This window comes from Chionomys nivalis, chromosome 1 (assembly GCF_950005125.1).
Source record: "Chionomys nivalis chromosome 1, mChiNiv1.1, whole genome shotgun sequence".
NCBI classification, from domain to species: domain Eukaryota; kingdom Metazoa; phylum Chordata; class Mammalia; order Rodentia; family Cricetidae; genus Chionomys; species Chionomys nivalis.
Window position 1 is genome coordinate 20,753,374 of NC_080086.1, and position 24,259 is coordinate 20,777,632.

General features: G+C 38.6%; 1 protein-coding gene across 1 annotated transcript; it reads right to left on the bottom strand.

The window, feature by feature from the left end:
* Positions 1 to 10,528: 10,528 nt before the first annotated feature.
* LOC130878624 (C-type lectin domain family 2 member H-like) lies at positions 10,529 to 23,800 on the bottom strand. Its single transcript, XM_057776660.1, has 6 exons — positions 23,675 to 23,800; positions 19,304 to 19,429; positions 15,070 to 15,254; positions 14,500 to 14,606; positions 12,995 to 13,142; positions 10,529 to 10,646 (listed from the first exon to the last, which is right to left on the bottom strand). Exons 1-5 carry the CDS (start codon positions 23,760 to 23,762, stop codon positions 13,001 to 13,003), a joined length of 648 nt encoding a protein of 215 aa, XP_057632643.1. The 5' UTR covers positions 23,763 to 23,800; the 3' UTR covers positions 10,529 to 10,646; positions 12,995 to 13,000.
* Positions 23,801 to 24,259: the final 459 nt, after the last annotated feature.

Genomic DNA, 24,259 nt, shown 5'->3' on the forward strand with positions numbered 1-24,259 from the left:
CTGTCTGGATGGTAAAGGGAGAAAGGAGAGTGTTTGCCATGCCTGTTGGTGAACTTGAAGCTGGTATACACAGGGATAAAAATGTCTTCATTGTCGTGGATACAGTGGAGCTCCTACTTTAAAAAAAGCAAAGAAATGAATGGATTATTGAATATCCATTCAGCCAATGATTGATGCAATGAGTCAGTGATAAAGAACATTAAAGGATCCAGCAGTCTAGCACTGGGTGTGCATCCTAGGTGAGAAGTCAGAGACTGTGGCCATCACCACAGGATTCACAACCGTCAAAAGGCAGCAGCAGGCAGGAACAGAGACACAGTGAGTGTCATGTGCATAGATCACATTCGTCAGCCTCAAAGAAAAATGACCAGGTAGGTTTTGTAGTCCACATGCCATCCATGCTGATGAGGACTTCAAACTGTAGATCTGTCTGAACCTCTGACAACTCTATCCTGTCTCCAAGAACAGAGAGCTGGGGTCCTAGATCTATGCATCATTTTTGACCTTAGGAAAATAGGCAGGAGGCTAGGTAGCTCTAAGACAAGTTAAGAGTTACTGCTTAAAAATCAGCCCTGATACATGAGGACTTTTCTGTGAGAGTACAAGTTCAAAGCTGTCCTGAAAGGAAGGCTTCTCTGCCTACCTATGTGTAAATCTGGAAACTGTTACAGGGTATCCATAAGGACATGCTGCATTGTGGGTACAGCTCATCACAAATCCTTGGACAGATGAAAGGTGTTAGGAGTGCCTGTGCCCTGGTAGCTTGAGAAAAGTTCATGTGTGAGGGGAGCAGAAGGAGGCAGAAGAGATGATGGAACTGGGGAAATGCAACAGATATAATTAAGATGAAACCAGGTCTAAATTTATGCCAAATGATGTACAACAAGGAAAAAAAATAAATGTTTGGGTCCTATGTAGAATTTGAGACTGTAGGTTTGGGTCCTATGCAGGATGAGGGATAGGTGGTGTGAGCCTAATATAAGATATTGAGCAGAAAGCCTGTGGTAAGCATGCTTCCCTTTGGCTGAATATTTCCTGTAGCCCCACACTGCTCTGAAGTCTAAAACTGATGCTAAGACCACCAAGGTGTACCAGTACAAGGATGGTGCAGACCACAGACATAAATGGAGCAAGATATGTTTTTCAAAATATGTCACTTGTAAGAATATTCTCTGTTTCAAGCTGAACTTTAAAGTTAATTAGTTGAAATGAATTTGATGTTCTAAAGGGAACTCAGTAGAACTAGGTAAAACTTAAAAGATTCATTTAAAATAAATTCAAAATGAAAAGAGGTTTTTTTGTTTTGTTTTGTTTTGTTTTGTTTTGTAAAGATTCCAAAAGGAAATGAGAAATACAGCACCTGGAGCAACAGCTGTGAGTACAGGAAACCAAGCTCTTAATGTTTGGTGTTGAGCCTGGCCTCTAAAGGCTGAATCATCTCCATAGCCCATTTCCCATTCTCCTCAGGGCCATTCCCTGAAGCACATAAGGGCTGCCATTGCAAAACAACACTTCTGTTGATCATATTCACATTGCTGATCCCTGGCCAACTGTTTCCTGAGTTGGAGGTAAAAACAAAGAGTAGAAAAGTCATGAGTCATTGCAGTGATCACATTTGATCTAGGGGATATTTGCTCTCTTCTTCTCACCATAAGGAATAGGAGATAAAGAACCAAAGGGTCAGGGGTCTGGGAACACAGTTCTGAGGAAACCTAGTTTGTTAGGAGAGGAGTGTGGCCTGCATACTTGGAAAGGCAAGGGTGTTTGATGTGCCCTCTGGACATTAGCAAGGACATTTGAGGTGTAGAATGGTGTTTATGGGACTGGAGCAGCTGATTAGAGCAGGGTAAAGGTAGCTGAACACAGCTGGAGTACAAAGAGGGGCTTTGTGGCTTTTGGAAGGATGGTTTGGATTCACGTTTTTATGCTGAAAATGTTTGGAATAATAAAAAGTCCCAGGCTAGCCTTGAACTTCAGATCCTCCTCGCTCTGCCTCTTCAGTGAATCCTCCTGTAGCACATCTCAACTGAAGGAAACAATGTGAGTTAGAGGTCTAGTTGAGGAAGCTATCCTGTAACATTACAGAACCCATCAGGATGGCAGGAGCTCAGAGTTTGAAATATAAAATAGCCTGTCTAACCTGCTCATGGAGTGGATCAAGCAATCCCTCCTCACTTCAGGGAACCAGATTCCCTAGGCTTGGAGACCCTTATTTCCCCATGCCTTCTTCTGATCATTATGAAAAATGCATCTCCCTACTCCTTAGGCATGTGAGCTCTGCTGAACATCACATTCATGGAACCTCCATACTCTTCCTCTGCCCTGGGGCTCATCATTCACAGCAGAACATCAGCACCCAGATGGAGGGGCCACACAAAAGTGGCCTCCCTTAGTGGTGATTGGCCAGCCTCAAAATTCAAAACCCAATCATATTTCAAGTGCTGCTGTGGCTATGAGCACTTGAACCCTTGACACTTTACACTAAGTTCTAAGACACCCAGAGAAACCTGGTCAGGGTGGGAAGAGAACGCCACAGGACTAGTGCGTGCACACCCCTGGTTCATGCCTAGTGGTCTTCCCACCACCAGAACACTTGCCCTCCCTCAGCTGTAAACACCTCCTTCAAAGATGCTGGGGACATAGTATGTGTCTCATCCCAACTTCACATTTCTTTGTCAGGATTCGGTGAAGGATTTTGATCTCTGTGTGCCAGGGACTATGTGTGCCCTGGACTTGGTTATCTTCTGTGAAGGGCAACTTGGTAATTCGTTTCATGCTATTAATGGTTTAGAAATTTCCTTGAGATGGGCATTGGTGGCACACCTTTAAAACTTAGTCTCAGGAGCAGAGGCAGGCAGATGTTTGTGTGTCAGAGGCCACATTGTTCTACAAGAGAACTGTCAGGGCAACACAGAGTAGCCCAGTCTTGAAGAACAAAAACAAACCAAAGAAACAAGAATCTAAAACAAAACAAAAATAAATTTCCTTGACAGCTGTGGAGGCTCCTGCCCTCTTACATGAATGTCCAAAATAAAAAGGATAGTTCATGATTGATTTAAATTGTTTTAAAATGTAGCAATTATGGGAGAGCTATCTCATTTTTTTTCCAGACTTCTACCAGCTACAACTCCCAAGAAAGAAGATCCTGTACCTTGCCAGGGCAGCAAGAGATCCAACTATACTGGAGACGGTGTGGTGAACCTGCCCCGCATAGTGAGCAAGGAAGCTGGGGCAGATGGGAGACTTGGTCACAATATAGCCAGCCTTCTTGTCAGAGGTGTGGTTAAGCCAGTCCTAAAGTTTTAAATGTGGGAGAGCTATCCTCACTACTTTTCAGTCACAAAACAGTATAAGTGGTGAATACAAATGCCCCTTAACACTTGCCCTTACTGTCTTGCAACAGAGGAGAGATCAGACCCAAGTCATTACCAGGTGCAGCACTCAGGAAAGTGGGCCCTGTTTCTCACATGGACATCACAACAAAGATGGCCCTGTTGTCAGACTTGTTAGTGACCCAGTCCCCATGTTGGAAGCAAGGTGGGAATATCCCCATTACTCACATGACAGAGGCCTCAATCCAGACCAATTACTCTTAGCAATGAACACTTGCAAATAAAGATATATGTTAAAGGGGTTTTCTGTGTAACTCCATGTGTCACACTGCAGCTTCCATGATGAGGTTTTAATTTTTTTCTTTTAAAACAAATGCAATTTTGTATTAAGTAGGGGCTGTTGGAAGGGCAGAGGGCAGATTTGAGAGGATAGAGAAATGAATGGGATCATGATGCATGATGGGAAAAACACACAGAATACATAAAAAGAAAAAAAACGTGAGTAAAACTTTAATAATGAATAAAAGTGGGCATATGACTTTAATAAGTACTACAGAACAAAAGATTCACATATGGCCAATCATTATTTGAAAGTAGGAATACTGAACACACAATCCTAAAGGAAGTATAGATCAGAGCCTCATGGGAAATCGCTTACTGCCTATCAACAACAATAAAAAAAATCACAATTCTCAGAGAAGAGAGAGAGCATGGAGCCCAAGAACACTATGGGAATTCTAAAGACCCTGGGAAACAATAGAAATTCCTCAAAAAATTTAAGAGGATTCCAGTTTGACCCACCAATCTTTCTTCGAGATTTTTTCAAAGGACAATATACCATAACTTTAAGAGATATGAGCATTTATTTTTCATTAAAGCAGTATTCATAAGAAAGTTGCATGATGCACAACCAGCCTAGATCCTTGTTAACAGCTGAGTGTGGTATATTTGTATAGTGGAATGATAGTCAGACTTTAGGGAGAAGGGGACATGTGGATCAGGAACCTAGGTGAACCTGAAGGACTTTACACAAAATAAATAAGTGACTCAGGGTAACATACGTTTCCTGATTCCACACACAGGAAACACCTGCAGTAGTCAAATGTGAACTTCAAAGAAAAGAGACATGGTCACCACGGAATAGGGATGGATGGGGACTAACGAAGTACGTGCAGAAACTCAAGCATTTTCAGTAAACTAGAGACATGCTGTACTGCATTGCACCTATTATTCCCAGTTATAGATTGGATACTGGAAGTCTCAAAATACAGTGGGCTGGAGAGATAGCTCAGTTGTTAAAAAGATCAAGAATAAGCTTCCAGCACCTACATGGCAGCTCACAGCCACCTCTAACTCTGCCGGGTTCTTTAATGGAATCCGGCACTCTCTTTTGGGCTTATTGGGTACCAGACTTGAAAGTGGTGCACATGCAAACAGAGAAACTCACATACACATAAAAATGCACTCTAAAAATCTTTACAGATAAATGTTGAATTGGATTCCTGTAATAAAGTAAATAGAAAAAAGTGAATTGGCATTGTGATATATTAGGAATCTGATTAAATAATGCAGCTTTTAAAAGTAGTTAGGAAGATATCAAGAGAGCTATGTGTTGGACATTGTGGTGTACATCTCTATTCCTAGCAATCAAGAGGCCGGTGGGTCTCTGAGCCCTACTCCATAATGGTCTACCTAGTTAGTTGCAGGATAATAGGAGTACATACTTACATACCCCCCACTCACACACATACACAAACCCACACACACACACACACACACAGAGAGAGAGAGAGAAAGAGAGAGAGAGAAATTCCAGAGATTTAAAGACAAAAGATAAATTATACAGACAATATCCAATACTCCTGATTATTTCAAAGGAAGCATATAGATTATGGTACCTGTAAGTTCTAAAATCTTATTTATTGGTCATACATTCTAAAATTTCAACACTATATGTTTCTCAATTCTGAAATGCTTTGAAGAAATACTGCTAGTATTTAGAAACTTGTTCTTTTTGGGTATTTTCCTTTTATCCAGGGTGTCTTCATTGGACTTTATATCTATATTCAAAAATAGCCAAGAAAATAACTTGAAGCAGAAAAAAATTTACTGTGCCAGTTTTAGAATTTTCAGCTCTGGTATGTTTTTCTGGTTCCATGGAATGCAGAATATGATGGTAGAGACCGTATGTCAAGTTGGATTTAGAAAAGCTTGGGCAAAGCAGGACCAAGAGCGAACTAGAGCCACCAATGACACATTTCCAGAGTCTATCTCTCTCCAAACCTGATCTCAGAGCTTCCTTCATCCACCAGTTTGATCATCAAGTTATAACCTAATCAGTGTATTAAAATGAGTCAGAGCCCTCATTCTCTAACAACTTCTCAGTGACTGCATCTGTAATCAGTCTGGAGATCAAGACATCAACACATGACCCTACTTAACAGGGCACTTTCTAAAATATAAGAAAGACTGTGATAGGATTACACTGTGCTTCCTTGAATCCAGTCTTGGCCACTTGACTGCTACAGTCCAATGAATGTCTAAAATATATGTTAGTGTTAGAGTCTTAAGAACCAGGTAAGAATAGCCAAGATCAAAAACACTGGTGTCAACTTATGCTGGAGAGGTTGAAAGGTACAGGGAATGCTTCTGCATTACTGGTGGGAATGAAAGTTGGTACAGTCCCTTTGGATGTTCATATGGCAATTTCTTAGAAAATCAGGAAACAACCTTCCTCAAGACCCATTAACATCACATTTGGGTATATATATCCAAAAGATGCTAAATCGTGCCACAAAGATATGTGCTCAACCATGTTCATGACAACTTTGTCATAGCCAGAACCTGGAAACAACCTAAATGCCTCTCGACCGAAGAATGGATAAGGAAAATGTGGTACATTTACACAATGGAGTACTACACAGCAGAAAAAATAATGAAATCGTGAATTTTGCAGGCAAAAGGATGGAGCTAGAAAACATTATTTTGAGTGAAATGACCCACATACAGAAACACAGTTATCACATGTACTCACTTATAAGTGGTTTTTAAACATAAACCAAAGAAAATGAGTCCACAAATCACAATTCCAGAGAATTTAGACAACAATGAGGACACTAAGAGGGACATACATAGATCTATAATATAATAATAACACGGAAACTGTATTCTTTTAAACACTGCCTGGCCCATTAGTTCCAGCCTTGCTTAACCCATTTCTAATAATCTGTGTAACATCACGAGGTGTGGCTTACCAAGAAGGATTCTAGCCTACATCCGTCTCGGGTGGGAGAATCATGGTGACTGCCTGACTCGGCTTCTTTCTCCCAAAACTCTGTTCTGTCTACTCTGCCCACCTAAGGTCTGGCCTTTCAAAGGCCAAGCAGTTTCTTTATTAATTAACCAATGAAAGCAACATAGATGACACTTCCACATCATTTCCCCCTTTTCTGCTTAAACAAAAAAGAAGGCTTTAACTTTAACATAGTAAAATTACATATAACAAAACGGTTATCAAGTAAGAATTACAGTTACAATATTTATATCTATTTTATCTTTTATCATAACTAAGAAAAATTATAACTATCTATCCATTCTTTAACTCCTTCAAAGACTCCAGAAGGATATAATATTACCTAAGCAAACAAGAAATCCAAAACTCTAGAAATGACAGAGACATCTTGCTGCCTGGACAGTCACCCAAAGTTCCTCTGTACCGTTGGGGCATCCATCTTAGGCCTACAGGCCCATAGTTTCCAGCAGACATTTCCATGAAGCAGGAAAACTCCAAAGACAGTTCAGTCCCTATCTGCTGTGTCCTGCAAAATGTCTCGCAGACTCCTTCATGAATCAGGAACTCCAAAAGACCATCTCACCTTTAGGCAAGTTTAGCAGTTCTCTCTCTGTGGGTTCTCTGCATCCAGTTTATGCAACAGTCCAGACAAGAGCAGTTTTTTGCCCAAATGGCTATCAAACTCCTTAAGGAGCCTCTTCAATGCCCATCTTCCTCTTGAAGTAGATTGGCACTGCCAGGAGCAGATGTGTCTCATTGTCATGAAAAGTCCTAAGTTATTACAACATTTAAATGCCATATTCTGTAGTCTTTGAAAGATATGAAGAATGCCTATCTAACTGAAATATATCTCTATATATCCAGAAAATCTAACTAACATGACTACAAGCTTGACTATTATTGATGATTATCCATTAACAACCTATATTTCCTAATTATACATTACATTTTTAAATGAATTACGCAATCACATTACCTTAATAAAGATCAGAAATACATGTACATATAACAAAATTGACTTTAAATTTATATCAATAGAGTAAAATTTATACCAATGTAAATTATTCATATCTATATCACAGAGGACCCAGTGATGTGGGACAGAATACAAACAAAATCTTGAACAACTAATTTACTGTCACTACTCTTATAATCCTTTGGCTTTATATCAACTCTTTAAAAGCTTTTTTAATATTTAATATCTCAAATTATATGAGATTACTATATATATATATGCATACACACATATACAATTAATAAAAATTCTGAGACAGAAATTGGGGTTCAACCTGAAGGTCAGCAAAGCAAAACAGTCAGCCAATGGTTCTTATCTCTACCTCAGTCTGAAATGACAATCCTACCTCCAAAAATCTCAGAATGAGCCTGTGTCTGAGAGCTGTCTTCTCCCATTTTATAACTCTCTCTAGTTCTGAGATTAAGGTTGTGCACCACTACCATCTGGTTTCTACAGCAAGCTAGTGTGGTTACTGGGATTATTGCTCCCTGGTCTTCACAGATGGACAGTGTGGCTGTTTTGCTTTTCTGATCTGCAGGCAAGTTTTATTTATTAAAATACAAATGAAATTCCAATACAATACTTTCCAAATTTTTATCATAATGTTAATGGTCATATAAAATACTAACTAGTTTGATGAAATGATATTATCTATATTCCTGTACATTATTTTTTTATTTCAGTCTCTATCAGATTTCATTCTCTCTCTCTCTCTCTCTCTCTCTCTCTCTCTCTCTCTCTCTCTCTCTCTATCTCTCTATCTCTCTATCTCTCTGTCTCTCTCTTTTGGTTAACAAAAGGATATTTATTCCAGACACTATTATTATGTTGATGTTGGTATTCTTCTTGCTTTTATTCAGTTCTATATTTTCTCTGCTACCTTCACTTCCTGCCTGTTCCCCTCATGCCATCCAATTACAAAATACTACCCGGTACATCATCCAGGCTCAATATCCACTTTCTCTCCAAAATTTTAGGGAACTTAAGTCTCTTACCTTTGACTTCTTAAGAAAGGTTCTTCTGTCCTCCCACATCTTTCCCAATACTTACAGTTAAAAACCCCAAAGGAACAACCTATGTTGCTCAGGGTCTCCAATGTAATCAATTTGGAACTGGTTTCCCTTCACCCTATAGTAGTCAACCCATATAAGCTTCATTGACTCTCCCAGCATGAACCTAACCTAAAGGGTAAATATCTCTCACCCATGTCTTTCAACTAGCATGAAGACATGGTCACTCAGAACCAAGATTCAGACTCAAGTTGAATCAAACCAAGATTTGACTCAAGTTGCTGATTTGATTCTTGTAAGGAGCATAGAGACCATTTGTTTCTGATGGCTTATTCTACACATTATATTTGGTTCCAAATTCTAGTGTCTGCCTCTTGAGCTGTTTCTTCCCTCTATATGTCTTAACCACCTGTCTTTCTTTGCTTACTCAGTAAGTGTCCTCTCTGTTTCCTTGAGCCTGTTATGCCCTCCAGTGCCTGACCACATGGGCACCTCTCTAGTTATTAAGACACTTGTTCCTCTCCCTCTATTAGAATCCTCCCTGGTTCCTTGTCTCCTCACCTTAGTGATTTCCTGCTGAATTCTGCAGCCTGTAAACACTTATGGGTCTTTGTAATCTTGTCCTCCTGTCTGTCAGCTCTGTCCTGGAAGTCTCACAGTTTTTCTGTCTCATCATGGCCTTCTCTCTTGCCCCTCAGATCCCACTTGGAGCTTATAGAAACTCCCTCTGCTGGAGTTCATTTTACAATCTTTCTTCTCTTCCTCCATGAACTTGAATTTTTTAAAATCCCACACTATAACTACAAACAGCTTGATCTAAGTACAACTCAATGGCCAAAACTGGCATGCTCAATTTTGAATGATGGCAACTTTTGTCAATGCATAAAAACTGATTTGAGAATCTCTTAAATCTAAACTAGCTCCATCCTCCTCTATTTCTTCCTATCTATACCTGTTTGCAGTGTCTCTTATATACAAATGTTTGCAGTGTCTCTTATATACAAATGTTTGCAGTGTCTCTTATATATAAATGTTTATTGTCCAAGGGACTCTCCCTTCTAAACAACCTATTCTAAGTAGTGAAAACTTTTTGTGGCCTCTCTGCCGCTGAAGTGATCTAAATCAGAACAAATCAAACTGAATTAGAAAAAAACAAGGTTTAATGGATGCCAATGCTTCCTTGTGGCCGGGAAGGAAGACCAGCAAACCAGGGAGAGGGGAAAGCAAGACCACAAAGACCATGTGTTCATTTTTTGGCAGGCAGTTTAAATACCCTGTGTGAGTGGTCTTGAGCATCTCTGAGGAGGGGTCACTGTTTCATGGAATTTCTCTTACGTGGAATCTGGATTGAGGCAACTTCCAGGGGAGATGGGGCTTGAAATGGAACTTTTTACCCAGACATTCCAGAATCCTTGACTATATGGATGCCAGAGGATGAGGTGAAGCCTGGACCCAAATATTCTAGACTCTTTAGGTATAAGGATGTCAGCGGCTGAGGTGAAACTTCCAACCAAACATCGCAGAGTCTTTTGGCATAGGGGTCCTGGCTCAATTCTGGTTAATTCCTGTGGGCATGGGGTGACATGGGAGAGTTGGTGGGCTTATACTCAGCAGTAGGTGTGGTTGGAGAGACATTCAGTTTATTGTTATCCTGGAGACCATGGGCACCTTTTCCTTGAGAGATATGAGAAGGCATCTTGCTAGGAGAAAGAAAATATATGGCACTGTGAATAGGGCTAGCTATGGGAAGGGTCATTAAATGATAGAAAGAATGGGGCAAAGAAGTTCCCAGGATGTATAGGAGAGACTGGGATGAATAAGTGAGACATAAGAACAGATATGACCAGAGTTTAGTTATTAAGTGTCCATTTGAGCCAGGAGAGGTGGTACAAATGTTCAATGAAGTTCCAGGAGCTGGTTCAGGTTTTGGCATTATCTAGAAGGCACTCTGTAAGTTGGTCTTGGCCCAGACAGCAGGAGTGACCTGTAAAATATGCCTGAAAAATGGGTGAGGTTAAAATAGACTCCAGAGACTTAGTTTTTACCAGACCTGATTTTTTGAAACAGCACTGGGACTTTTTTCCAGAAACCTGATGACAACTGAAAGACAACTAGAACAGACTTACATCTTGGTGTCATAGTAACAATAAAGTCAGGAAATTGTTCTATAGAAGGCTGTCAATGACTGATCCAGTTCACTACAACTCTTTTATTCACCTCTACTTCAACTGAGCTTACCGCGCCCCCCCCCATGGATATTTTCTCTATTTTTGTATGATAATTCCTGTCCCCAAACCATAAATGATAAAAGCAAAGTATTTTAAAGATAGGATTTAAAAGAAATGTTCCTTATTTATAGCAACTAACAAATTTTATAAGAAGAGGTGATAGCATTTAGGAAAGTTAGATTCTCAGGTTTGAGCTGTTAATAGGTTTTAATGAAATGAGACAAATCCTGGCTGTTAGGGTGAAAGAACTCATGCAGATAAGGGAGAATCTATGGAGCATCTGAGGATGATAGTATAGGTGTGGGCTGTAAAGTAAAGATGTCTTGTGGGGTGTGAGAGGGATCCAGGCTTGTGAGAGCCATGGCTTGGTTATTTCTGTTAGAGGTAATGGGATTTTGTGGTTGGTACTTTTTGCAGTGGATAATTTCTATGACTGTGGGAAGATGAGAGGTCTTTAGCAGGCCCATAATTTGGTCCAAGCTGGTTACTGACCTGCTGTTTGTTGTTAGTCCATGTTTATTCCAGATAACTGTATGTGATAGGAGAATATGGAAGATATTTTTGGAATCTTTATTAAGGTTTAGAGGCTGTCCTTTTGCTAATTGAGAGTCACAAGCAAGAGGCATTAATTTGGCCAACTTGCTTGCAGTTTACGCTAGAAAGGTTTGCTGAAACTTACAAAAGTGATTAATAATCAGTGCAAGGAGTTCATGTGAGGGGTCCAGGCAGGGCTGCCTCATATAGGTGATGAGAAAGAAGGGAGAAAGAAGGGTTCCCAGAGCATAAGAGACCAGCCATCACATATGGTAGCCCACAACAATCTATAATGCCCTTTTCTGACATGCAGGCATACATGCAGACAGAGCAATCATATATGTTAATAAATAAATTTTAAATCAAACCAAAATCAATATGAAAATAAGATGAATTTAAAAAAATAAATAGAAAATATAAAGCCTCTGAGGTGATACATAGCAATAATTCCTGCATATGGGAATTAAAGAGAGACCATGTTACAAAATAAAGATTATAGAAGGGAGTGGTGGAACAGATAAATAGTGTATGCTTGACACATATGTGTGATTAGGTTTAATATATTTACACAGTCAAAAGACAGTGTTAACAAAACGGATGTTTGTGACTCATAATTTTGTCCTTTTCGGAACTTGTCAGTGCAATGCTGTGAAAGATCAAACAAAAACTTAAGTATTTTGTTCTTAGAACTCAAGAATATGTTAAGATTAGAAATCAAATGTTTATTAAGTTTCAGTATCAAATAAAGAATACATTAAAATGGTACACTTACATATAGAATTTTCAAAAATTAAATGAAGTAAAATGGCAATTCTTGTAACAATTCTTAGTCCCTTGTAATTAAAAAATATAAACCGAGAAGCAAACTCTAAAAATATTTTGGCCATAATCTGAATAATTTAAATTATTGTCTGTATGGTATTGGTTTTAATCCTCTCTTGATTTTCTTTCATGTTGGTCACTTAATTTAATAAAATATGGGGCTGGAGAGATGGCTCAGCGGTTAAGAGCATTGCCTGCTCTTCCAAAGGTTCTGGGTTCAATTCCCAGCAACCACATGGTGGCTCACAACCATCTGTAAAGAGGTATGGTGCACTCTTCTGGCCTGCAGGCATACACACAACAGAATATTGTATACATAATAAATAAATAAATGTTTTTAAAAAATATGGTGAATGTTCCAAAAATATTTGAGGATCACAAACCAATCATTTTTTTCTGTGATTATTGACTTTTTCCATGGTTTCACTTGTCCTTCATTTTTTTTTAAGGTGCCAGGCCTTGAAAAGAGGAATTAATGAAAAATATTCATTAAGTGGTCAAGAAGTAGAGGTCACTAATAGTGTTATTGTACTTTAGCTTTAAGATATGAGTACCAACTTCTACCTGAACACCTATTTAATTTAGAATCATTTATGGTCTCCCAAGCACCTCTGAGGGTTGCACTCTAAGGTAGCTTTCATTCTTGAGGTTATCACACATTACAAACTGATTTTGAATAATGGTATTAGCAGATCAAAAATGGAGAATCACCATGGTTAACAGGTAACATCCATCTTACAAAGCTTTGACACTTTCCTTACCTTAAATTAAAGAGTAGTGGACATTGAATACTGTAAAGTACGGCTGTTGAACTTGCTACAAATCCAAAATTGCTTTGTATGGCTCCCGTGATTGGTGATCATATAGTCAGACAGAGCACCCATATGTGCACCTCCAAAAATACGTTCCCTAAAACAAAAAACAAACAAAATTTCTACAGAGGTCAGCACTTCTGCAATGAAATTTTACCCACCTCCATTGTTTTTTTCCAGAATGAATCAAAGAAAGGCAGAGTCCATGAGGAATCACCAAACTGGCTTTTCACGTAGATTCTTTTACATCCCAGAGTTCAAACTGAACACTTCACCACTGCCATTGATCCACATTGAACACCATCTGATTATTTAAAGCATTTGACAGGTGTCTGCTGCCATGCTCAAAGGAATTGCAACAATGGTTTGCCTCACTGAGAGTGATATTAAAATTTACCTTGAATTAAATTCTACATGAATACAAGTGTGGAAACCCCCATCATAGTAAATTACTAACAGGGCTTTAATAGTGGAAATGACTGGGTCTGTGTTTTGCCATTTCAGTGAAATGGCTCCATTCAAAATGGCTAGCTATGCTCATATCCAAAATCTGTCTCAGTGCTCTTCAAGGATGAGACTTTAGAAGAGGTTTCTATTGTCCCAGGTGTATCTGCATCTGAGAACAGGTACAGCTGAGTAAACAGTTGTATGGCAAGTCACACCCCAACCATTCTGCATTGGCTTTTGCAGTTTCAGACCCCTCACTGCCTATCTGAAATTCTGAAGACAGCCCACAAGGTCATTTCTCAGCAGAAAATATTTTATATTGGTGATGGAACAGAAATGATTACCCCTGATCCTATCAACATGTTAAGGATTTCACATCAAATAACATGAGGTAAATTCTTTGAAGATGATGGATAATAAATAGAGCAAGTAGTAGGAAGTTTTCCTGCCCTCACCTCCACTCCCTTTTCCAGCAACTGCTTACAAATTACCACACAGAGAATTAATATTATTTATAAACGCTCAGGCTTACTATGAGCTAACTCTTACACTTATATTAACCCATATTTTATTTATGCTTTGTCAAAAATCTCATAGTTTACTACCCCATTTTTTATACATCCTGCTTGCAGGGGGCTGGCTGGCATCTTTGGAGACTCCCCTGACTCCTCCCTTCCTTCTCCCATCATTCTCTTTGTGTCAGTCTGTCTTGCCCAAACTCTTCTTGTTCTGCTATCTGCCAATCAATTTCTTATTAACAATAAATATAATACAAAGCATTGAATATCCAAAGGATGTAAATTTTGGGGGCTGTGGAGCTTGCCAGGGATTGGCTCCTGCATGTAAGCATACACCCTTCCTCAGAGCCAACCTCATGAACAAAGGCTTATGTTTCTTGCTTTACAGAACAATTGGTTTCACATGACACTGACTTGATCTCTCATAGTCACAATTCAAACACAACAACACAGGAGAGCAGTAGAAAGAAAAGTAATCTGAAACCGTACAAGTGATTATATTCAGTGTTGTCTGTCCACTTCCAAGGGTGTTGCGATGACTCTCTATACAAGCCAATCCAACGGATAGGATATGATGCATATCTCTTCATGAAATTCTGTCATAAAACATTAAAAGTAAATACATGTGTCCCTCTGTTTCAAACGACCCTTGAATTTATCTGCCCTACAGCCTCCACTCTGAAAAAAGCAGGTTGTACCTGAGGGTCATCAACTTTGTAGCCATCATAACAGTCAGTTCCCACTGTATGCATTTTGTATTAATAATTCAAAGTATATTGGAGGCCTCTCATTTTTCTGTGACTAAAATCACCCCTCATTAAACAGAGTCTTCTTGTTCTTAACAGTTGCCACATTCAGTATGCAATAACTGCCAACTTGGATAAAGACTTCCATGATTATATTGTATCTAAGTGGATTGTCTGGCCATGTAGATTGCTTATGAGCACTACATGAGAACATGTCTCTGGGATATCTCAGGGATCCAGAAAGAAGCAACAACATTAGAAATAATACACATTCAATAGAACAAACAACAAACCAATCCCTTATCTTTCTTACCAGCTCTTCCAGGCTATCAAATCGAGCTAGTTGGGAAGCCTGTGCCTCACAGTACGCCTGGCTGAGTGTCCTGTTTCTCCTATCTTCAGAAAAATAAAAACATTTGTTTCCAAATCCAATCCAGCCATTTGGGCAGTTGGCATAGCAAGATCCAGGGGTCAAAACGACTTGGTTTTCTTTTCTCACTAAAATGCAGACAGTGCAATGAAATAAAACAAAGAAACACTTTCACAGCACATCTATTTTGATAGCCATGCAAATCTCAGTTGTGATTTATGTACTTATACTGTAACTCCAATTTATCACTAGAAGACCCATTCTAGCGTGATGGTCCCAAATCCAAAGCCTTCCAGTGGGCTCTGTAGAAATGTTTTATTTTCCTTCTTTATATTTTGAGTTTTAAGAAAGAATCTTGTTATATCTACTACCTGGCATGGATCTCACTGTGTGGACTGCACTTGTCTGGAGCTTGTATTTATCCTGCTGTCTGTGCCTCCTGAGTGCTACGAAAATCATTTCTAGGCCATCACCCCCTTAGGACTGAGAAGTCTAAACTTCCTCCATTGTAAAAGTTAAGTTTCAGTATCTTACAAAATGAGCTATTGATAAATAACACAGCTGACAACAAGGAAAAGGGAGAGAGCACAGGGCATGTACATGACCTGAATCAGCCCCACAGTACCTCAAAGCAATGACAAAAATAAAAGGACAATTCCTGTAATCCCCTAAAACAAGCCTGGACTGGCCCAAGGATGCCCAAATATGGAAAAACAAAATTCAAAAATCTCATAAAGTAACATTAGAAATGACATAGCCTTTTTCTTGGAATTTACCTAGCTATGCTAAAAAGGACCTGTGGGTCCTTTGTTCCGGGTTGCCATTTTATATAAATTGTAGATCCTGCATCTTGAAGTAAGTGCTCTTTGTCTTTGCCTACTGCTTGAGTCTGGGCCTTCCTTCAGTGATTCTCATACCCTTACACAGACTATTCCTGATTCCTGGAACCCTACAGATTTCTTTTCCATAATACTTTATTTTCTCGTTTTTCTTTAAAAAAAATCTTTGCCTTGCCTGAATTTTATAATAGAAGAAATGACAGTGTATAAAACATGGGCATAGCAAAAATAGATCTTTTATATCAAGTTCCTTTATAATTCTTTCACACCAGAATTGTTTGTGTGTGTGTCTGTGTGTGTGTGTGTGTGTATGTGTACACACTGGCCTTTGTGAAAGCAACACAGAATGGCTATCTTAAAGAAATCTGACAACTGATGTTAGAAAAGTGAACAGAAACATGTATATTAATTCTCTGATGGTATGATTACAAATTTATACAGTCAGCTACAAGTTCCTCAAAGAAATTTGAAGTATACATATTATGTCTCACAGCTTTGCCACTTCAGGGCATATATGGAGAGAACTTGACATCCTACTGATGGAGGAAGGTCATTGGCTAATAAATAAACTGCTTGGCCCTCATAGGTTAGAACATAGGTGGGTGGAGTAAACAGAACAGAATGCTGGGAGGAAGAGGAAGTGAGCTCAGATGCAGGGCAGCTCCTCTCAGAGGCAGACTCTGTGAAGCTCCGACCCAGGTTGGACATAGGCTAGAATCTTCCCGGTAAGCACACCTTGGGGTGCTACACAGATTATTAGAAATGGGCTAAATTAATATGTGAGAATTAGCCAAGAAGAGGCTAGATATAATGGGCCAGGCAGTGTTTAAAAGAATACAGTATGTGTGTCGTTATTTTGGGGCATAAGCTAGCCAGGCAGCTGGGAGCTGGGTGGCAGGAACGCAGCCCGCAGCTCCCCACAACATCCTACCACAGAGATACTTGTATATCCACGTTTATTGTTTGCCTATTTACAACAATAATGATATAGACATGACCTAAATAGCCATCAGCTAAAAAGATAATTAAATGTGTTACACATACAAAACAGAATGCTATTTCTCCATAACGGAAAAATGAAATTTAGGGAAAATGAATGTATTGCAAAAATTTGATATCAAGTCTGGTAACACAAACTCAAAGAGAAAAAGACCCTTGTACTCTATTACAAGGAGTCCTGTTTTGTGATGTACAGTGTAAATAGCTGTGAGTGTGAACATTTTAATACATTGTAAGGAGAAGAAGGAAGAGTAGTGCGAGGTGACAAGTAAGGATGGGATGCAGCAAGAGGCCTGTAGTTCTGAGAAGGGATTATAAAGATAATTGTATATATAGTTTCAACTCTACCATGTTTTTTGTGGATAAATTAATAAAAAAGTGACTGACAGTTAAAGTCTAAAACCATAACCAAAGCTCCATGTAATCAGAATGGCTATTCTAAGTGTGTGAAGGTTCAGTGAGATACATAGGGTTTGGGACTTGACAGGTGTTGGAGTGGCTGTGATAATGGAGCTGTGTAATGTGTCCATTTGTGAGTCTATCAAAATAGAGTGATTGGGTGTCTCTCTCTCTCTCTTTGTGTGTGTGTGTGTGTGTTGGGGGGGGTTGTTTAAGAAACTCTGAATTTCAGAGAACAGCTTAGAAGAACAACATTTTTTTGTCATACCTTCAACTTTTTCATCCTTTATAGGATCAGAAGGAAGGCACTGTTCTTCCAACAGTCTCCTGAATCCTAGAAATAAGTGATTTCATAAAAGATATTAAATATCAGAAATGGCTCCCCTACTAATTTTTAGCAGAAGGGAATTTGTTGTCACTGTTCCCAGTTCTCACACCACATACATCAAGGCTTCAGTGAAAGGGACAAATGCAACAGGCAGTGAGGACAACACGACTGTAACTTCTTTTTATAAGATTCCTTTCAGAGCTATGTAATAGCTTAGGTTACCCTGACTAAGACTTTTTGGAAATTGTTGATGTTTAGGCTGCTGTATTATTCACTGACAGGGTTAAAGTTGATTTTAAAAAACAATATCACAAAACATTTATGTGAGCTATGACAAAAAGCTGTATAAATTTTTATCAGATAATTCTGAAGAGTCCACAACTAAAAGCTTAGGAAAAGCATAATTCTAGGACTGTCTGTTCAGTATTTTCAGACCGTGGCTGAAGACATTCACTGAAACCGAGAGTCAGGTGGCATGGAGTTCTGTGCATTCATCCAACCAAACACTCTTCATTGCCCTCACTTCTCTCAGGTACATCAGCCTCCTTGAGCTTTCTTGCTCACTGAATTGAATAGTTCTGCTGCACCTCTGTCTAAAGGTTGCTGAATGACCTCTTCCCAGGGATGCTGAGCCTGGCCTCTTGTGCAAACCACAGCCTGTGCTGTTCCTTCACTGCATCTTTCTGCTAGACCCTAAATTGCCAGAGAAGAGGAATTTCCAGTATGTTACCTCTAGAGCCTTTTTCACAATGCTTGGCTCACAGTGATCACTAGGAATGACTGAAAAATGTGAGTGTATCAGAGACCAGTTTTGACAATAATACCACTTACAGGGATAGCAGCATGGTGACTAGAAAAGGTGTTAAAAGGTATGAAGACATGCGTGAAAATAATAAAATAGAAAACTTAGGATACTACGGAGAGGGAGTTCCAGTGAATACTGAAATCATCCACATTCAATATTCCATACAATTTTATATCCCAAAACAATAGGGATAAGAAGACAAAAAACTTCTATAACATGATAAAAAGGACAACTAAAACAGTTATTTGCTTCAATACTTTGAGCCATCAAGTCATTAATCCAATAACATTCTGTGGCTTATGCAGTGAAACCACCTTAGACCAAGTATCTTTTTTAAATTAATTAATTAATTTATTTATTAAAGATTTTTGCCTCCTCCCCACCACCACCTCCCATTTCCCTCCCCCTCCCCCAATCAAGTCCCCTCCCTCGTCAGCCCTAAGAGCAATCAGGGTTCCCTGCCCTGTGGGAAGTCCAAGGACCACCCACCTCCATCCCGTAGACCAAGTATCTTGAAGGTAGCGACTCCCAAGGCCAAAGCTCCTATTTCAGAAGAAGGAGCAAAAGTATGCTTGAATTTCCTGACCATTGGTCAGACGGAGTAGATCTACTTCTATAATATATCTTAATGTCAAAAAGGCCAAATAGCTACACCCTAGGTTAGGGTGTATAGCCACACGCTTTGTCAACAACTATCAACAAGGTGAAACTCTCTGAGCTTCAGCCAGGATAGAAATAGGCTGACATTTTTTGGGTCTCCACATCAATGTATAGAATGTTGCAGAATTTGGACAATGAGTCACATACCTGACAAGGTAACAGAAAGCACAATTACAGCTACAGTGAGAACCATAATTACTACACAGAAGCAGTAAAGCTTAACAGGAAACTCGGTAGAGATGATTCTGAGACATTTTCCTTGCTGCTTTTTACCTGAAAATATAAATATCAGAATATCAACCTCAGGAAACTTTCAGGAAAAAAATATACCCAGAATCCATTGTAAATTTCACTTCTACTCCACTTGAGCAAATGCCCTTCACAAAAGTTCCTGGTCCATAAGTGATGTCCTTGGCTTCCAAAACACTAGAGAAAAGAGAAGCACCTTTTCCCCACCATTTTCTACTTATTTTCTCTAGGACTATGGTCTTGTACTTTGTAAACATTTGTCACTTGTATTTTAATGAAATATTGATTGCCAGTAGCCATACAGGAAATATAGGTGGAGTGACCAGGCAGGAAGTAGTGGCAGGGAGACCAGGCAGAAAATAGAGGTGGGGCAGCAAAAAGGGAGATTTCTGGAAACAGGAAAGCTCAGTCTGTAGTCATGACCTAGCCACAGAGGAAACAAGATGAGAATGCCTTACTGATAAATGTACAAAGCCACATGGCTAACACAGACAAGAATTATGGGCTACTATAAGTTATAAGAGTTAATAAGAAGTCTGAGATAATAGGCCAACCACTTTATGGTTAATGTAGACCTCTGTGTTTTCTTTGGTCCTAAATGGCTGCAAAACAGGGCAGGACAGAAATCTCACTCAATAGTTATTGAATTAGGCACGAATGAAAGAACAATAGACAGAAACAGTGAAGATAATGGTGAAAAGAAAATTACAACAAATTTACTTTTAGTACTATAAGAAGAGACCAGGTTAGGACGGATGGGTCTCTAATAATAATGTTAATGAAAAGAAAATCAGTGTGTAAGCTGGGGTGACACAGGAGTGTTCTTCTGCCACATGGGAGGTAGGGAGGAGAGTCAGGAGTTTGACATTATTCTCGGCTAAATATTGAGTTTCAAACTTAGATGGACTAAAATAGACCTCATTCTATATATCTGTCTTTCTTTCTGTCTATCATTTATCTATCATCTATTTATTTATCTATCCATCCATCCACCATATGTCTGTCTATTCATCTATCTATCTATCTATCTATCTATCTATCTATCTATCTATCTATCTATGTATCTATCTATCTATCTTTCTATCAATGTATCTTCTATTTTACTATAATGAACTAACTAAATGCAATTTGACATATAATCAGAATAAGAAAATATAAAAGGAGCATTTCAGCAAAGTACACAAAACAAGTTACTGTAAATCTATAATAAGAACTTTCAGCATATTAGTAATTAAATGAAATTTTTGAACCTAACAGGAGCTATCCAGAATAAATGAAAACAAAACTACAACTAAAGTCAGCATGAATACTCTCCCCCAGTCACCCAGAGCAAGGCAAGGATGTCTGCTAACTATTCTAGTATGACTCTTGGGTTCATATCCAGGACATAAGGATGAGAAAGAAAAATAAGAGTCATGTTCCACAAAGAGAGATGAAAGTGTTACTATTCAGACAACATGGATAGATCTACATACAAAGTTCTAAGGAGTCTTTTAGAAGAGCTCTAAAAGGAATGAATGAGTTTATAATGAGGCAGGACACATTATCAATGCTTAAAATAATTTGCATTTTTATATACTAGCAGTTGTCAAATGTAAACAAAAAAGTACTGCAGCTTTCACAGAACTGCGAAACACAAAATTGTACATGACATAGAACATGCTTATATTCAGTTGTTGGCAGAGCAACAAGGGTTTTTAACCTCTGAGTCAATTCTCAGTCCCCTTTCATTGAGTTCCTAAAGATCTCAATATATTGTAGGTACAATTTCTTTTGAGAAAATGAAAAAATAAACATCAACAAGAAAATATAAAACTCTTGTCAGTACATTTTTTATCTTTTGATTCTTTTGTCAGGGATCAGAAATACTAAATCTATTTTATTTTTCTGTGTGTAGGTTAAAAAATCTCTGCCTGAGACAAGTGCACTGACAAGTTTCTTCTTCAAATAGATGTAAGTTCTAGTCTTCATGTTTGTGTAGTTGTTCATTTTGAGTCATTTATTATAAAATGAATGAGGTTGAGCCATCATCATGGGAACCAGCTGTCTTAGCGCTTAGCATGATATGCAGAAGAAATATCATCCTTTCTTTACCCATGAAACTTGCAAACTGAGCTGCTTTTTCGTTTCCAGGTCGTCCATACTCTAATAATCACACAGAAACTATATTAATTACAACACTGTTTGGTCAATGGCTCAATCATTTTCCTAGTTAGCTCTTATATCTTAAATTAACCCATTTTTATTTCTGTACCACCGTGAGGCCTTGGTAAGTTTCTTGTATCTTTCTATATTGACAGCTACATGGCAATTGGCTAACTCTACCTTTTTTCCTCCTCTATCTCTGCTTGGATTTCCTGATTTGCTATATTCTATACTGCCATAGGTCAAAGCAGATTCTTTGTTAACCAATGGTAATAAAACATATTCATAGCATACAACAGACTTCATATTTACATCTTTATCCATGTTGCATCATTTATTGTTCAATAAATGATGTATGAATCATCACTATTGGAAGAAACTGTCTTAGCATCATATGTAGAAGAGATACCTTCCATTCTCTACCTAAGAAACTGTCCAACTTGCCTAGTTTACAGTTCATAGACACACAATTTAATAAAACAAACATTGATTTTTAAAAATATACCAAAAGTGACAAACTGAAATAACTACATCTGTTTAAAATGCTCAATATTGCCAATGTATGGAGAAAACATAGTTTAGTGGTTTGCTAAAATTTGAAATCATTTCCCTCATAACCTAGATCTAAGGGAAATGCCTGGGTTTACATAAAGAAGCCTGTCTGTATTCTAGCAGCTTTATGAATTTAGTCTGTGTTTGCAACAACTCAAATATCCCTGAGTTTGAGACAAAGTGAAACAATATTACTCAAACCTGAGGAAGTGATTGAAAAGATAAACTGTACCTCAGGCTTGAATTTGTCCATTTTTTTGTGATGCCCAATTGTTCTTCAGCTTTCTGTTCCCAGATATCCTAAAGCAAAAACTTGATGCCCATTTTAGTAACCCTTAAGTAGTTGGCAACAAAGGCAGTCATCCATGGGCCAGCAAGGTGGCTAAGTGGAAAAAAAATGTATTACATTCAAGCCTGATATCCTGGATTTAATCCCTGGAACATGCACAAAAGCAGGAAATAACCAAATACAGGTAGCTGTTTTATTGACTTTAGATGTGAGTTAAGGCTAATGTGTGAAATCACCCCTACTACCATCACCACCAAATCCCAAACAGCAACAAAATCTCACCTAGTCCATGTGCAGTTTACTTGGAGAATCTGATGACAGGTCACTAGTTTTCTGCTGATAAATTTCAATTACCTGCTCTCTTTTTGCTCATTTTCTTACCCGCAAGTTTCCTGAAAGGTTTCCCTGACCTGTTTGAAAATTCTTTTTGTGTTCATGTTTGAAATACCTACTCTGAATTTATATCTCACACCTCAATCAATCATGTTATCGAACCTCTTCTACTGTAGCTACTGTGTTCATAGTTGACATATGACTGGAATGCACTGTGGATTAATCTCAAATGTATGATTAAAGCAGGCATTCAACTATATGACATTCTTGAAAAGCAAGTGTTTCAGCACTGAAAAAGCAAAGATGCCATAGGCTGAGTACGGAGGAAAGGAGTGTCTAGAGAAGGGCACTGGGGTACTGGGGTGGAGCCTGAGTCTATAATGTGACTATGATGAAGACTTCATAGTTACCCAAGTTCTAAAAGTTTATGAACATGTACATGAATGCAATGGTATAGTTAAGGGGAAGGGTTAAATTGTAGACATTTAGGAAAGGTATTGTGTTTGAAATTTGTTCCATCTGGGACATAAAAAGTATTGTTTATAACAACTTCCTGTAACTCACAAGAATGCATATTATGGGATCAGGAGGTGACTGGAAACCTACACACACACACACAAACACACACACAGACAAACACAACAAAATGAAGAACAAAACAAATAACAAATGAAAAAGCAAACAACAACAAAAAGTCCAATTCCCTAAAAACAATCAAACAAAAACTATGCCTCAGGCTCTAAAAATTAACTCATCATTCATTTTTGTCTTGCCTATTTGAATACTATACACTCGATAGAGTAAGTAAGGTACTAGAGGCCTCCAAGCATTTCCACTTCTACAAAGCCCTGCCATGGCAGACTTAACAGACTGGGGATTCAGTTCCTCTCAAGCCCTGGGAAAGCTCCTCTCTGCCCTTTCAGTTTGCTCAAATTGTATCAAATACATACCCATGTCTCCCTCTGGAAGGTGGTCTGGGGCAGACATTTCTGCTTTTACCATGCCCATGGAAGTCTCTTCAACCTTTTCAGCAGGCATCTCTGAACTGAGAGGAAGAATCTTTCCTGAACTAAGGAGGAGGGATGAAACCTGAAACCCTGGGGAGGGAGACAAAGCATTGATTTCTCTGTTTCCTAATAAGCACTCTGCAAGCACAACCCAGCTGTCTGTGTGACTCATTAGCTACTCCCTACCAGTTCTGAACACATCACCTCTCAGCACATAGCGTTTTGTTCCTAGAGGAAACAGAATTACAAAGTAGGACTATGTGAAGTGAAATTAAGTGGACTATAGGACAGTAAACGTTTCAGATTTATCACTACTACTTTAAGAAAAGTATTACTTCGATGAAAGCCACCGTTATTCAGTGGGGAAATGTTTGTTGATTGATTGATTGTCTGACTGATTGAATTAGGGTTTCAGTATGTAGCTCAGTCTAGCTTCAAATAGACCCACATTGGACCTACATCTCTTGCCCTATGTCCTATATTTAAAGATCAGAATTGCTGTAAGTCCTGAAATTCCAGATCATATAG

Coding starts and splice junctions, on each gene's coding strand:
- LOC130878624 (XM_057776660.1), bottom strand. CDS start 23,762: ATGCCTGCTGAAAAGGTTGAAGAGACTTCCATGGGCATGGTAAAAGCA. Junction 15,255..19,303: donor GCTTTCTGTTACCTTGTCAG/GTATGTGACTCA, acceptor TCTGCATTTTAG/TGAGAAAAGAAAACCAAGTC. Junction 14,607..15,069: donor TTGATAGCCTGGAAGAGCTG/GTAAGAAAGATA, acceptor GTTTTATGACAG/AATTTCATGAAGAGATATGC.